This window comes from Anabas testudineus, chromosome 14, assembly GCF_900324465.2.
Source record: "Anabas testudineus chromosome 14, fAnaTes1.2, whole genome shotgun sequence".
NCBI classification, from domain to species: Eukaryota; Metazoa; Chordata; class Actinopteri; order Anabantiformes; family Anabantidae; genus Anabas; species Anabas testudineus.
The window spans coordinates 14,856,084-14,871,711 of record NC_046623.1 but is presented as its reverse complement, the minus strand read 5'-3'; the positions used below and the strand labels follow the sequence as shown (position 1 = coordinate 14,871,711).

Below are 15,628 nucleotides of genomic sequence, written 5' to 3'. Positions count from 1 at the left end.
TAGTTTTTGTGTGCATGTATATGTGTGTGCAGGTGCGCGTGCATGTGTAAGCACACACTTGTGTGTAGGGAGTTTTACATGTTTCAAACAGGTTTTTCTGCAGCTGGAATGAGGCTGGTTCACTCCCAGGATTGTGTTACACCACCCTCTCCTTTTATTACACTGAAGCATTCTGTATGCATCAACTATTCAAATCTACAGGTGCACTGACAGATGATACACTCACGCAGAGCACTAAGCAGTAATAGCAATAAAGTCACCATTTCCATTGCAATTTGGTGTTCCTGCAGCAATGTGTTGTGTGACAGAGTACAACAGTATGTTAAATATGCTAAGGCCCGTCTCTCTTCCTGCTTTAGTGGTTATTGCTTCCAAAATAGATGATGTCACAGTTTCACAGTTGCTCTCTCTAACTCTTTAACTATGTTTTTTCTGTCAATCTCCTCCCCTTTCTTTCCCCTATAGACAAGGTGTGGTGCATGTACACATGACCAGTGGCACACAGGCAGTCACTTAGGTGACAGAGACATAAAGAGAGAAGGAACAGTGAGAGGGGGAAGGCGAAGAAAGGAGGAGGAGGGACGGAGTCACGGAAAAAGTAGGCTGTGAACAATCAAACAGAAGCTGCATTGTGACACACCTGTCACAGTATGCAGGCTGAGCAGACAAGAGACGGGGGCCTGTGTTTCTCACATAGATACTCTGCTACTTTTTAACTGTGTCAAAACAAAAACAATTGGAGAAATGCACAAAAATGCAGGCGTACGAAAACTGCAACATCACACGCTGAGAAACACGGACAAAGGAAGGCTCAGAGAAAGATACAACAGAGACCAGTAACCAGAAAGACCAGGAGTGGAGGCAGAAGAGGCAATAAAAGAAACAAAAACAACAGAGCACAAGGTGAGCGAGGAGCCATCTGGGAGATCTTCACCACATCATGGCCTCAATGGGGATGCAGGTGATGGCCAGTGCCATGTGCCTCCTGGGCTGGGCAGGAATCATCATCAGCTGTATGCTTCCCATGTGGAGGGTGACAGCCTTTGTTGGCAGCACTATTATCACCTCGCAGACCATGTGGGAGGGCATCTGGATGTCCTGTGTGGTCCAGAGCACTGGGGTGATCCAGTGCAAACCCTACGAGTCCGTTCTGGCTCTCACCTCTGACTTGCAGAGCTCCAGGACGCTCATGGTCCTCGCCATCGCTACAGGTGTCGCAGGCCTCATTCTGGCCTTTGTTGGAGGGAAGTGCACTCGTTTCTTGGATGAAGAAGGAGAGGTAGTTAAGGGGAAGGTGGGTGTAGCGGCAGGGGCAGTGTTGATCATCACGGGGCTGCTGTGTTTGATTCCGACATCGTGGGCTGCCGGGGTTGTGGTGAGAAACTTCTACAGCGCCGTTGTAGACGCTGAACGGAGAGAGCTTGGAGCCTGTATCTACATTGGCTGGGGAGCAGCCGTCCTGCTTATTCTGGGAGGGGGGTTGTTCATCAGCTCTGCACGTCCCCTCAAAGCTCATGACGCAGATAAGAGCCCATCTGTCCGCTACCTGGTGGTTCGCTCCTCCAAGGGGTCCAGCCAAGCAGGTTCTCATCGCAGCAGGGTACCATCTGCAATGGCTCAGCCTGTCAGAACAGTGTTCCCTCAGGCTCAAAGCTATGAGGCACAGTCCATGAAGTCTGCGCTGGACACGAGGCATGTGTGGGAGGACGGGGCTGAGCCGAACTCCAGACAGGAATCAGACAGATCATGGGCCCCATCAACAAAATCTGAGATGAAAACAGCAGAGTTGACAGAATCTGAACACAGTGAGGCACCATCTACAAAATCTCAGCTGAAACAAGCAGAAACGGAGGAGAATCTGTCAGTGAACAGTGAAAATGAGGACGGATCCTCAAATCCAGCAAGAACATACATATGATAAGAGGACACAAACACAAACAATACACACAAACGCAGCACACATTTGTACAAAGTTCACACACAAAATACAGAAGTTTGATATTGTTAGAGAGATATCAGAGCATTGTAGCTGTTGTACGTTTGACTGAAGAACATTAGTTTATATATAAGTGAAGTATGTTTTCAAATGTGAATTGAATTTAACATTGATTTTGACTCGTTACACAGACATGCACTTTCTTTGCACTAAACCACATTATGAATCATACCTCAATCTTTCTATCTTGTAAGCAAGATTGCCCTCATTACAATGTATTGATTGTGCTTTTTTTTGTATTTTGTGTTTATTTGTGGAGCACTATGTCCATGAAAACCTCCACTCGATGCAGTCGACTGAAGGATTTGTTGTTAACATGCAGTTCTGTAAAGATTCAGCATTGCGTTGGTTTTATTTGGACAGATTTTTAAATAAATGACTATAAGATGATTAAGCAAGTTATAATATGTTTTACTAAATATATTCAACGTGCAAAAAATGTCACACGCAACTTAAGAGGAACCTTTTGAGAATCCACTGGACTTTCAGTCCTCTAAAAATCCACAGGACAAACTGGTTTGACAGAAAGTGTGGTTACAGCTCAGGTGCAGCATTAGCGGAAGGACATAAAGAATGTTTGTGCAGGATTCAAACTCGGTATCAGTGAATCGTGTTTGTGTAACATTTGCTGTTTTGGTTTTGCTTATTCAAATGTGCAGTAGCATCATTATCTGTCCAAAATGCAAATGAAAGTTTTATTTCAGAGAAGATGATGGATCTTTATCAATAAATACATGACTTATGGAATTGTATTGACTGAATACGGTTAGTACATGAACACATAAGAATTATGAAGAAACTAAAATAATTATACGAAGATAGCTTTGTCTCACCTCTCTTCATAATTTGATGAAACTTGTAAGACAAGTAGATTTGAGGAAAGTTATCTCGTTATCAGTGCAGCTAATAATAAGAATCAGAATTGTATTCAAAGGATCAAATTACATTTGTGAAAAAAAAAACACTCTCTGAAACCGACTTACGTTATTAGTAACAGATACAGAAAAGTCTTTGTTATACACCTGGACAAGCAAAGGTTCAGGAAGAAGCGAGAATGGTGCATGAGGTCAAATTCCCATTCATTTAAAAGACATTTGCTGCAGAGCCTTATGTAAGACCACTGAACTTCAACAAATGATGGGGGCCTGCTGCAGTTTTTTTCTTCTATGCAAGTTAGAAATGGTGTTATTGTTACAGTAAAATCCAAGAGCAGAATTTCAACTGGGCCCAGATTTACTATCAGCCCATCCAAAGTAGATCGAGATCTAATCACCTACCAGTGATTTACAGCCTAAGTACAGTGATTGTGTTTGGTTTTTGTGTTTTTCCATGTGAGATATCAGCATTCAGTCGACTAATTGTTATTAAATGACTGCTCCTAGTATCAGTAGAGAGTGTACAAGGACTCTGGAATCACACGTTCTGTTTGAGGACATGACCCTATGCTGACTGAACATATTTCACTGTTGTTGTTTAAATAAGAAAACAGCACCGAAACTGTGGATGTTTTTTTATATTGGCCACTCAATAAGGAAAGGTGTGGAGACAAAGGGGGTGGATCTCTGTGTGCTCTTTGTTGACTCTCATCTGTTGTAACCAGCTCTCATCAGGTCACTTTCCAAATCAAAACTCACTCAAGACTCAGCTGAAAGTAACAACGCTACTGCAGCTTACAACATCAACTCTCAGCAATTCACAGTCTTACTCCTTTGACGAGGTTGACAGAGGTTCAGCATGGTCTCTGAAAGAACACAGATTGTGGGCTTGGCCCTGGCCATCATCGGTTTTCTGGGGACCATCATCACCTGTGGTCTCCCCATCTGGAAAGTCTTTGCGTACAGTGGATGCTGGTATAGTTATTTGCTCTGGGAAGGTTTGTGGATGTCCTGTGAGAGCATTTCTGCACAGAAGAATCAATGCAAAGTCTACAACTCTGATAAGACCTTATCTCCAGATCTACTGGCTGCCAGAGCTCTTGTCAGCCTCGCCATCATCTTTGGACTCTTTGGGATCCTTCTTGGCATAGCTGGAGGCAAGTGCACCAATTTTATTCAGGTTGAACACCAAAGGTGCAAAGTGACCATCGCTGCTGGAGTGTCCTTCATCATCTCAGGTGTCTTGGTACTTGTCCCCGTCAGCTTGACCGCCAACACCATCTTTCGAGATATCAACAACCCTCCCGTGCCTCATGATTGGATAAGGAAGATGGGACCCTCACTCTATGTTGGCTGGGCCTCTGCAGGGCTGCTGTTGATGGGTGGGGGTCTACTCTGCATATTTAAGAAGAATAAACTGAGTGCAAGTGTCAGGTTTTCCTCCCTGAAGAATCAATGTGCAGTTTAAACATGTCTTTTAGTTTATGTCATTATATGGTTTATTTTATAATAATGTGCACTTTAATTTCTCTGTACTGTCCAACAATGTTCACTGAACATTCAGTCTACTGTACAGTTTAACACATGTATGTATGTTTTAGGTTGGTATCATGCTGGAGAATGAATTAAGGATTAATCAGACTTTTCTTTTTGGTATTTTCTACTGTATATGATACTTACACAGAGGAAAACTAAAGCTTTAGAACTAAAAAAGAAATAAGTGATAAAATGTTTTAAGTTAAAAAAAAGTGACCTAAATTAAAGTCAAACACAGAATAATGTGAATGTAATCACTCTTTTTGTCTTTTAAGACTGATCAGTGGATTAATGAACATAATCAAGCAAAAAATAAAAGTAATAAAACACATATAAAACTCCACTGACTCTTCTTTTGACTCAGATTTTTGTGTTTCCAATGACAAAACTGACATGTATGCCTGTATTTTTCCTGCTGGTCTGTCAGTGTTGCATCATACAAACAGAAAGTAATGCAATGCACCCACCCACTGGCTCTGCCTTTGCATTGACTCATAAGTGTTGGTACGACAAAGTTAACCTGATTCATATCCTCAACTTCCATGTTATTAAATGACTGCTCCTAGTATCAGTAGAGAGTGTACAAGGACTCTGGAATTACACGTTCTGTTTGAGGACACGACCCTATGCTGACTGAACATGTTTCACTGTTGTTGTTTAAATAAGAAAACAGCACCGAAACTGAGGATGTTTTTTTATATCGGCCACTCGATAAGGAAAGGTGTGGAGACAAAGGGGGCGGATCTCTGTGTGCTCTTTGTTGACTCTCATCTGTTGTAACCAGCTCTCATTAGGTCACTTTCCAAAGCAAAACCTCACTCAAGACTCCGCTGAAAGTGAGAACGCTACTACAGCTTACAACATCAACTCTCAGCAATTCACAGTCTTACTCCTTTGACGAGGTTGACAGAGGTTCAGCATGGTCTCTGACAGATCACAGATTGTGGGCTTGGCCCTGGCCATCATCGGTTTACTGGGGACAATCATTACCTGTGGTCTCCCCATGTGGAAAGTTGAAAGGTTCACTGGAATCGTGGGTAGTGGTATACTCTGGGAAGGTTTGTGGATGGCCTGTGTGAGGGATTTTACACAGAAGATTCGATGCAAAGTCTACAACTCTGATCAGATCTTATCTCCAGATCTACTGGCTGCCAGAGCTCTTGTCAGCCTCGCCATCATCTTTGGACTCTTTGGGATCCTTCTTGGCATAGCTGGAGGCAAGTGCACCAACTTTATTCAGGTAGAACACCAAAGGTGCAAAGTGACCATCGCTGCTGGAGTGTCCTTCATCATCTCAGGTGTCTTGGTACTTATCCCCATCAGCCTGACCGCCAACACCATCATTCGAGATATCAACAACCCTCTTGTGTTTGGTATTCAGAAGAGGGAGATGGGACCTTCACTCTATGTTGGCTGGGCCGCTGCAGGGCTGCTGTTGATGGGTGGGGGCCTACTCTGCATATTTAAGAAGAATAAACTGAGTGCAAGTGTCAGGTTTTCATCTCTGAAGAATCAATGTGCAGCTTAAACATGTCTTTTAGTTTATGTCATTACACGGTTTATTTTATAATAATGTGCACTTTAATTAAAGTCCAACATATGTACATATGTTTGAAGTTGCTATCATGCTGGAGAATGAATTAAAGATTAATCTGACTTTTCTTTTTGGTATTGTGTGGTGGAGCTAAAGCAAGATCTAAACATTTAAAACCTTTGTTCTCTATTTTATATAATACTTACACAGAGGAAAGCATTAGAACAAAAAAGAAATAAGTGATAAAATGTGTTAAGTTACAAAAAAATGTGACAGAAATTTTGATAAAGTAAAACACAGATTAAGAAATCACAGACAGGAATCCTTACAAAACACAGAATAATGTGGATGTAATCAATCTTTTTGTCTTTTAAGAATGATCAGTGGATTAATGAACATAATCAAGCAAAAAATAAAAGTTATAAAACACATATAAAACTCCACTGGCTCTTTTTTTGACTCACGTTTTTTCCAATGACAAAACTGACATGTATGCCTGTATTTTTCCTGCTGGTCTGTCAGTGTTGCATCATACAAACAGAAAGTGTTGGTACGACAAAGTTAACCTGATCCATATCCTCAACTTCCTCATTTTGTTAGAGACAAAAGGTTCACTGTATTAGAATTATTGACAGACAGGAAGTTAGTCACAGTGTTAATTTGAAAGGACTTTTTTATTACTGTGTCATCATGATACAGTATTTTTTTGTTGTTACGAAAGAGGTGAAATAACCACAAGAATGAAAAAAAAAAAAAATGACGGGATCTTTACTAGTACGATTCAACTAACTGAGAATACAGCTGACTGACAGCATCTGGATGACAAAACATATGATTATCACAAAATCAGTTATCTTCCTGGCACTTTGCATTTATAGACTACGTGTTGCAGATCTGACAGGGACAATATCATCAGACAAGTCAGTCCTGCTTACTGTATAAACTGCTTCAGCCTGGAACACTTTGATGATGACAGATGTTTCACAGTTATTCTTGTAACTAAGTTGCAGTCACTTTTCATAGGGAACGTAATAGCAAGATTAGTGTTTTCTGTAAACCTTCTGCAACAACAAAGAGACTTTACATCTTCATTGATGACGTGGTTATGTTTTTTTCTTGCATACCCACAAGACTGTACATGTGTAGAAATCTGGTGTCGAGATTGTCAGATAACAGCTTTACTGTTAGTTTCACAATCAGAGACGATGTCCAGAAATCCTCACACTTTCTTGTGCATGCCATCTGAATATTGTGTATGTTGTTGAATAGTGATTTGTACTGTGGACTGTGCTATAGTTTCTTATAGAGGTACACCACACCAGATATGTAGCCGTCTTCCTGCTCTGACACGGCTCTCTCCCAGTCTTCCACCTCAGTGACCTCTACACAACTCCAGAGCCGCTCTGCCTCCATCTGCTTCATCTCCTGCTCCAGGATGGCTTTGTACTCCAGATTGTCATGATTACTTCTGGTTGTCATGCAAACGTAGCCCCCTAGTGGAAAGAGGAGACGGGGCAGTGATATTGAGTGAATTAAGTAAAAAGATACTGACTGAACTGCAGGTGTGACAGCATCAAACCAACCGGGTTTGGTGGCCTTGCACAAGTCCCTGATCACAGCAGCTGGAACCTGACCAACACTCAGCGCTCCAACAATCACAACTACATCAAATGAATCTGCAGGATGATGGAAGGACAAGTTCTTCAGAGTACGTTATAAAGGTTAACTACAAAAGAATATACAGCACAGGTTATAGCAAACAGAGAGACAGAGAGTAAATAATAGTAAAATAGTACCTAAGATGAATGATGGCAATCAATATGAACACAAACACAAAATAAACCACCAACATAAAATAGTAAAAAATTAAAAGTACCCCACTGGACAGGTAGTAGGTCCTCTCCCAGCATGGACTGCTTCAAGTCTTGGTACAATCTGCTATCTTTGGCAAATCTCAACATCATCTCACTTCCATCAATACCCACAAAATGTTGAAATCCATGTGTGTTCATCTGTACAAAACGACATGTTTGGTTGTAATCTGTCATACTTGTCAAATTAACATAATATAAACACTCATGGTGAAGGATGAGAGCTGCTCTAAATCACAAAATCATGTAAGAAAAAACAAACAAGTTTATTAAGAAATAATAATAATCTTTTATAGGAAATGTTATTTTAATCATGTCACTTTGAAAAGGAAAATTAAAATAAACAAAACGAAATGGCTTTTGGCATTAAATATATTATATAGTATCATGTGACTGTATATAAGAATTTGTTTTAAGTGTCTTGTGAGTTTTACCTGTTTGGCCACTAGCCCTGTGCCACAGGCTACATCTAACACGACAGCTGCTTCACGATCACCAGTGAAATTGGAGGAGATGCACTTTGCTGCCAGACTTGGAGCACGGTAGTCCAGAACAGCCACATCCTATCCATACAAGTTTAAAATAGGAAGACTGTCTATTACAGTACTCAAGGGAAACACTGACAAGTGTTAAAACATGTTAATTAAATATGTAGAAAAGCAACTGTGTTAAAAATAGTTAATCCTTTGGTATTGCCTTTTTTTAAGTACTTGGTCATAACATATGAACTGAACTGTTTTAGTTACGCTATCTTACCTGATTATAGTTCTCTGCCCAGGAGTTGTAGAAGTTGACCTTTTCTTTTGATGTGTTGTTTTTGTGGGCTGATAAAATAACTGCTTTCACATCTTCAAAGGTGTGGGTGACAGCAGACATTATATTAAAACCTAATGAAAATACAAACAAACAAATTAATCTTTGCTAATACCTCTCATGTTCATTTGCATTGATTTGTTTTATGTAGCCAATCTCCCAATGTTGGGTTATCTAATTGTTGAAAAGGAAAACGGGGATTAATGTTTCATGGGTAATGAGTATTAACTTAATCTTAAATCCCTACAGGGAAAGTTTATCTTATCTTGTGAAACTGTTGTATTAGGTTTTATATTGATCTAATCTAATATAGAAACTTTTTTGACAATTAAATTTAAAGTAGATTTGTTTTATTCAAGTAAAAAAGTAGATTTCTAACATTTAGATAATAACAAATGTGCCTAATAGTATAATTTTTACTCTATATCATACTCTTACGTAACACGTCAGACGTGCGCTAACGTGATGACGCCACTGTACGTTTGACTCGTAGACCGTTTTGTTTAGCTTCAGTCCTGAAGGTAAACTAAGATTCAGTCTGGAAAAAAGTACTTATGAGCGATGGGAACACTATTTGAGAGGTAGGAAACTCTCCGGCGTAACTGTAGTTTTTTGGAACCGTTCTCTGCCGGTCCCGTTTTCTTTCAGTTCAAGTCCAGCGACCCTAAATATGAACCCGGAAGTCCAGTATGATAACGCCTTTAAACCGTATACGTCGCCTATAGCATCTTAAAGTGTTTTGTGATACTCACAGAGAGGATTTAACAACTCTGAAAAGGTGTCACGACATCAAGTATTTTATCTTTCGTCCTGACGATCACGAGTTAATCTGCAGAAACGACGCGTTCACGTTACAAAGCAACCCACGCCACACGCTTGCATGTGCGTGATTGGCCAGCGGGAGGTGTTGCCGGGTGACGTCACGTTGCATCGCATTACATAGACCTACAAACAAATTGTATAAAAAACATATAATATCATGATGTGAAACGAGGCCACGGTATAATATTTGCTTTAAATAAAGCACTTTAAAATATTTCGTAGATCATTTTATTGCAATCAGTGGATTGTGGGTTGTCCATGACAATAACTCAATTATAAAGTCGTTTGTATTATTTGCTTGATTATAAAATTAATATTATAAAATGTTAATCTTAACTGGGGCTGTAGCTAAGTTACCAAACACACCTTGTTGTTCTCTGCTGACCTAGGGCCACTGACTGTATCATATGTCCTTTATATATTTTTTGCCCCAGCCTCTCAGACAGTCCACCACTTCATGTTACAGTCAGAACAAAGTACTCGACACAATAACAGCCTTTTAAAGTAGAAGTTTTGCAGTACAAAAAAGTATATTGAGGCTGCAGTGATTATCAGTTCTCATAGTACAATCTTAAGACCAGTTGTGTTCTACGTAAACTACTTCACTCATATAAATGCAATACCAACGAGTAGGCCAGCAGATGTCACCACTGGTTATTGATTCAAAGTTCAAAACTATTACACATCTAAATTGATTACAGTTCTGGCAGATTACCTGAATTTATGTTTGCACTGCACTGTACATGTGAACTAAAGTCATTAAACTAAACACCCACATTTAAAAATAAAGAATACAAAGTTAGATTAAAGGAAATGGTCTCTTGCAAAGTTTGAACTTTTTTGTGCACTGTTTTATCATAATCTCAGATTGACTTCACCACAAATGCAATATCAAGGATTTGGTAATGTTCTGCAGTGTGAAATGCTTAGAAATTGTGTACCAATTATATTATATAATATTGGGCTACAGGATCACACATTTTAGAATAAACATAATAAAAACAATATTAAGAGCTAATTTGAATTGCCTAATTATAAATATCTGGACAAGAAGACTAGAATATGATCAGATTATGAACCACTTTTTAATATTACAAGGAAGCCATTAAAAATAAATTATACATATGTTGGAAAATGGAACATATAATATAAGACGTGCTAAAATCCAACATGAAGCAATCATTTCTGGTATTCCAATATCTTTTATAAAAGCTGAAAAACTAATTTTGTTTTATATTAATACATTAGTTTAATTTACAAGGATAAGGAACAAGAAAAAGTGTGCATATGTATTGTGACACTGGAGAGGTAATTTAGGGACGGTCCCTAAGCCCTGCAGCAGCCGCAATAATCATCCTCCTGTTACTAACAGGTAAGGGGCGTGGGTCTAGCCCATATCGGGTTTAAGTGTCTATAGGCTACTGGTTACCTGAGGCATCATCACATGAGAAATCATCACATTATGAGGGAGCAGGCTGCGTCTTTCGCCAAGGACTTTTTCACCGCTGGCATCGCAGCTGCCGTGTCCGAAACAGCCGTGGCCCCGATCGAGAGAGTGAAACTCCTTCTTCAGGTAAAACTCTGCCGGCAGGTGTTTTACTTTTACTGGCGTTGAGTCAGGACTTTGGCTGGTTGTAAGCTGCGGACTAACTGGTTTTATAGCCTCTCAGAATTGTCCTTTGTTTTTATTCACCATTTATTGTTAAACCGAGTAGATGAAGACTGTATCAGCTGACAGTAGACAGAATAGAGAAGAAGAAGATAAACGTCTTTTTAATGAGAACCAAGTGCATCTGGAAGGAAAAGAAGACCAGACAGGAAATAAATAAAATAAAACAATGTGAAGAAGCATCAGGCGACAGTGAGGGAGAGACAGGAAAAATGGCTTCTCAGCTTTCAATGAAATACATAATACATCATTTATTTTAATTCATATTGTATATATTATAAAGGTTAATTAAATTACATTTATATTATATAATTTAATAATAATAATAACAATACAATATATATATATATATATATATATATATATATATATATATATATATATATATATATATATATATATATATAACATATATATTATTATATGTAAATTGTTGTTTTTCCTGTTTATCTCGAAGTTACCTCATAACGGGAACAACATTATTCAAGATTCAAAACACTTCATTAATCCCAGAGAATAAATAAAAAACATCACTACCAAAACTTAGTATATACACTGAATATTGAAGGATGGATGAAATGAGTCAATATTAATAAACTAGAGTGGAATGATTACATAAATAATGATACTGATAATCCTAACCGAGGGGGATGGAGTTGTACAGTTTGATGGCCACAGGCAGGAAGGATCTCCTGTGGTTCTCTGTGGAGCACTTGATGTTGATCAGTCTGATAAATAATAACTAGTGTTTCAGACAGACATGACTCTGTATTAATAGTATTCTCATTGCATTGAGATAATGTCTTCAAAAAGGCTCAGCAATAGTTAAACTGTTAATTGTCTTTCTTACTTTAATCTTTCTTTTTCTTTTGTTATTTTAGGTCCAGCATGCCAGTAAGCGGATCACTACAGACATACAGTACAAGGGTTTCATCGACTGTTTTGTCCGTATTCCCAAGGAGCAGGGAGTTGTTTCCTTCTGGAGAGGTAACCTTGCCAATGTCATCAGATATTTCCCCACCCAGGCCCTCAACTTTGCTTTCAAGGACAGGTACAGGGACATTTTCCTTAAAGGAGTTGACAAACACACCCAGTTCTGGAGGTACTTCACTGGTAACCTGGCCTCTGGTGGTGCTGCCGGAGCCACTTCCCTTTGTATTGTGTATCCTCTTGACTTTGCCCGCACCCGTCTGGCAGCTGATGTGGGAAAGACCCAGGCTCAAAGAGAGTTCAGTGGTCTGAGAGACTGCCTGGGGAAGATCTTCAAGTCTGATGGCCTTAGAGGTGTGTACCAAGGCTTTGGTGCATCTTTGCAGGGGATCATCATCTACAGGGCGGCATCCTTTGGTATCTATGATACAGCTAAAGGTATATTGAGTTTTACATCTGTTCATATGTCTTCTGTAGAGACAGAAACTCAGATTTATAATCTTTATTCTTGTCTTTACAGGTATGCTGCCAGACCCAGAGAACACCCATATATTTGTGAGCTGGATGATTGCGCAGGCAGTGACAACTGTTGCAGGCTTTATATCATACCCCTTTGACACTGTCCGTAGATGTATGATGATGCAGTCTGGGCTCAGAGGAGGTGAGTTTGTTTATATTAATGGAAACTATTACAGATAACTTGACATGCTGCTGGAAAGCTTGAACACACAGTAGTTAAAATAAAAAAACTAAAATATTTTGTCTGGTGCTTTGTCATTGTAATATGACTTTTCTACCTGCTTTATCCACTTACCCTCCTCAGCTGACATCATGTACAGTGGAGCCATAGACTGCTGGCGTAAGATTGCACGTGATGAGGGCGGAAAGGCTTTCTTCAAAGGAGCCTGGTCCAACATGCTCAGAGGCATAGGCGGTGCTTTCGTGCTTGTATTGTACGATGAGCTGAAGAAAGTCTTTTAGCTTTTCATGTTGTCACATCACCATTTACCTTTTTCTCTGGACTCTTTTAATTGGAGAAGACAATGGTGTCTCATCAGTGTAACCAATGTCAAATGCCTCTCCTAAAAACAAGCTAAACCTCTACTGTTATATTATGAGTTACTGTATGCATTCACTAGATAATGAAACGCACAAAGTTTATACACAAAGCTGCTATATTTAATCATACTTAGAATTCACCCTATCTTGTCTTCTCTCATTGGTGATGCTTTTCTTACTCTTCTGGGAAGTCAGAGGGCAGAGCTAAGACTGATCTGTATCTATATCTAAATCTATGATTTATGAGACCTGTAACATCTTCTCACCCCTTCCCTTGACCTGGCTGCTGATATTACTGTTTGATTGTCTATACCCTAACTGAGACTGCATCCTCTACTAATGTGTTAACAGATAACTTGTTTGTATTTTGTATGCTAAATTAAAACATTTACAGTAGCGTTATTCAATAACTATGCGTGGCCTCTCTCCGTGCCGGAAGATGAGGTGGAAGGTGAAAGATGATCAATGAACTACTAATCACCTTTGTAGTTAAAGTGTAACTTTAATTTCCTTTAAATGTGTACATTTTAACATTTAAAATATTATTTTTCATTTGTAGGAGTACAGATTAACACACATTCTTGAAGTAGTTAGATAAATATTGATTGGATTTATGTACAGAAAACCTATTTTTTGCCACTGGTTTTTAGAAATTCTGCTTTTGCCTTTAATAAAATAGTATCACATTTAACTAAACATCTGGCTCCATTATTTACTTCCTTGAACATGAAAGTCAGGTATCATTATTTTTTCTTTTCTCTTTTCAAATGCACAGTATGAGGGATGTCACAAGAAACTCCCTACAAACACATTACACTTTGGCTATTGGATTAAAGTGTGGATGTGTTTCAAAAATACAATTTTACTACTCTTGTTTGTGTCTATGCAATTGAACACACAGGAAAATAATTGGGATTCCTAATCATTCTAACACAATAGAGACGGATACAGATAGGTAAAACTGTTTGCCTATTGCTGTGAAAATTCAGGTGGATTCAGGTGTGATATCTGTGTCCAACACTGAACTAGTATGAGTCTGAACAAAAATCAGAGCAGATGGTGTAAGAGAGACAAACAGCACAAAGATAAATACAGCAATAGAGTCTTAAAAAACAACACAGTATAGAAAAGAGGTGAATAGCTCAGGTGCAAATTTGTCAGTCATGAAGGTGAGCATAGGCATATGGACTCCAGATCCAAGTATAATCTATGCTGGCATATGTAAGCCGATGACCATCTGCTGTCCGTTGTGATAGTGATGCATATTTTCCTCAGCTGCTTTACTGTTAACCTTCAAGTCTGCTGTGTTGCCACTGACTTTTGCAAACTGCAGAAAAATAGAGTTTGAAATTCAGGTGTCTTTTTTACTTATATCATTAAATCTCAGGATTGAAATATTTACTGACAACAACATTATTGTGGAGTTAACATTTCCACTTGAAAGTATGCTGGTAGGGGCAGACAGTGTGGACAGAATAGAGGAACTAACTATGATGAACATTCAACGACACCAAGTCTGCAGCAACCTGCAAATATTCAGCCAATGAACAGATTGACTATGAAAACATATAAATAAAAATAAAATATGTATAATTACGCAAAACCTAAGGAACCAGAGCAGAAATGGTGTGTGGCTCCCTCTGTTGCTCACTGAGTGACACTGCCCCTCTCTACAATAAATCACTATAGTGTTGTGTTTGTTTGCAGATGTAAAAAACTGCTTAAGTTCTATAAAAAAAATTATTTATGTAGTTAATAAATTTCAAGATGTCATGTGAATATGTTTTCCACCATAAAATATATGTTCATTTGAACACGAAAATCTCATTTTTAAAAATATGTTTGAGTCCCACAAACTGAAAAAGAGATAGATTCACAGTATTTGTAATGTTTGCAAAAGTAAATGTATTCATATAAATAGAGCATTAGAGGATTTTTAGAGGCTCATCTTAGGATGCATACACAACCACCGCATGTGTCAGAAATAATGTCAATGTCAGAAACATTTAATCAAAGTAAACAGGACAACAACGTGGCCCACTGTAGAATCATTTTTAAGTTGTTCCTAAAAATATTACTTAACTAGACACTAGACTTGTTGGAGTTTTATTTTTATTACTATTATCATCACTGTTAATGACATAACTGTTGTTTCCCCTATTTATATTCCACAGTTTCCCAATTTCTCTCAAGTGAACATATTAAGCTCGTTCCTGTTTGAGACACTGTGTAGTTAATAGAAGGACTGCAATAAAAAGCTAACTAGCAGGTGAACAAATTAATATTACAATGGATTAACAACCTGAATATCTGTTAGAAAAGCAATATTAACTACATTGTTATATGTGCTTTTACTTTTGGTCATTTAAATATATTTAGATTAAGCGTTATATTTCTACTTTAACCTTATTTCTAAGCCACCTGTGGAGTCTTTCCAGACTTCAACTTGCTTTTTTCCGGAACTAGACGTAAACACAAATATTTCCCACAACACGTGAAGGCAGCAGCTTTTCGTTCATGCGC

At 38.6% G+C, this 15,628-nt stretch overlaps 5 protein-coding genes across 5 annotated transcripts; 4 read left to right on the top strand and 1 right to left on the bottom strand.

Moving 5' to 3' along the window:
* Positions 1-486: 486 nt before the first annotated feature.
* LOC113168955 (claudin-4-like) lies at positions 487-2,743 on the top strand. The gene has a single exon (XM_026370050.1). The coding sequence runs from the start codon at positions 941-943 to the stop codon at positions 1,916-1,918; it is 978 nt and encodes a 325-aa protein (XP_026225835.1). The 5' UTR covers positions 487-940; the 3' UTR covers positions 1,919-2,743.
* A 101-nt stretch (positions 2,744-2,844) lies between these two features.
* LOC113168959 (claudin-4-like) lies at positions 2,845-4,748 on the top strand. Its single transcript, XM_026370054.1, has one exon. The coding sequence runs from the start codon at positions 3,731-3,733 to the stop codon at positions 4,337-4,339; it is 609 nt and encodes a 202-aa protein (XP_026225839.1). The 5' UTR covers positions 2,845-3,730; the 3' UTR covers positions 4,340-4,748.
* Positions 4,749-4,985: 237 nt separating this feature from the next.
* Positions 4,986-6,372, top strand: LOC113168960 (claudin-4-like). The gene has a single exon (XM_026370055.1). It carries the CDS (start codon positions 5,327-5,329, stop codon positions 5,933-5,935), a length of 609 nt encoding a protein of 202 aa, XP_026225840.1. The 5' UTR covers positions 4,986-5,326; the 3' UTR covers positions 5,936-6,372.
* A 224-nt stretch (positions 6,373-6,596) lies between these two features.
* On the bottom strand, positions 6,597-10,826 carry mettl27 (methyltransferase like 27). Its single transcript, XM_026370052.1, has 6 exons — positions 9,378-10,826; positions 8,569-8,699; positions 8,247-8,375; positions 7,818-7,953; positions 7,525-7,617; positions 6,597-7,434 (listed from the first exon to the last, which is right to left on the bottom strand). Exons 2-6 carry the CDS (start codon positions 8,686-8,688, stop codon positions 7,232-7,234), a joined length of 681 nt encoding a protein of 226 aa, XP_026225837.1. The 5' UTR covers positions 8,689-8,699; positions 9,378-10,826; the 3' UTR covers positions 6,597-7,231.
* Positions 10,827-10,871: 45 nt separating this feature from the next.
* On the top strand, positions 10,872-13,801 carry LOC113168956 (ADP/ATP translocase 3-like). The gene is made up of 4 exons (XM_026370051.2): positions 10,872-11,020; positions 11,998-12,484; positions 12,567-12,707; positions 12,870-13,801. Exons 1-4 carry the CDS (start codon positions 10,892-10,894, stop codon positions 13,025-13,027), a joined length of 915 nt encoding a protein of 304 aa, XP_026225836.1. The 5' UTR covers positions 10,872-10,891; the 3' UTR covers positions 13,028-13,801.
* Positions 13,802-15,628: the final 1,827 nt, after the last annotated feature.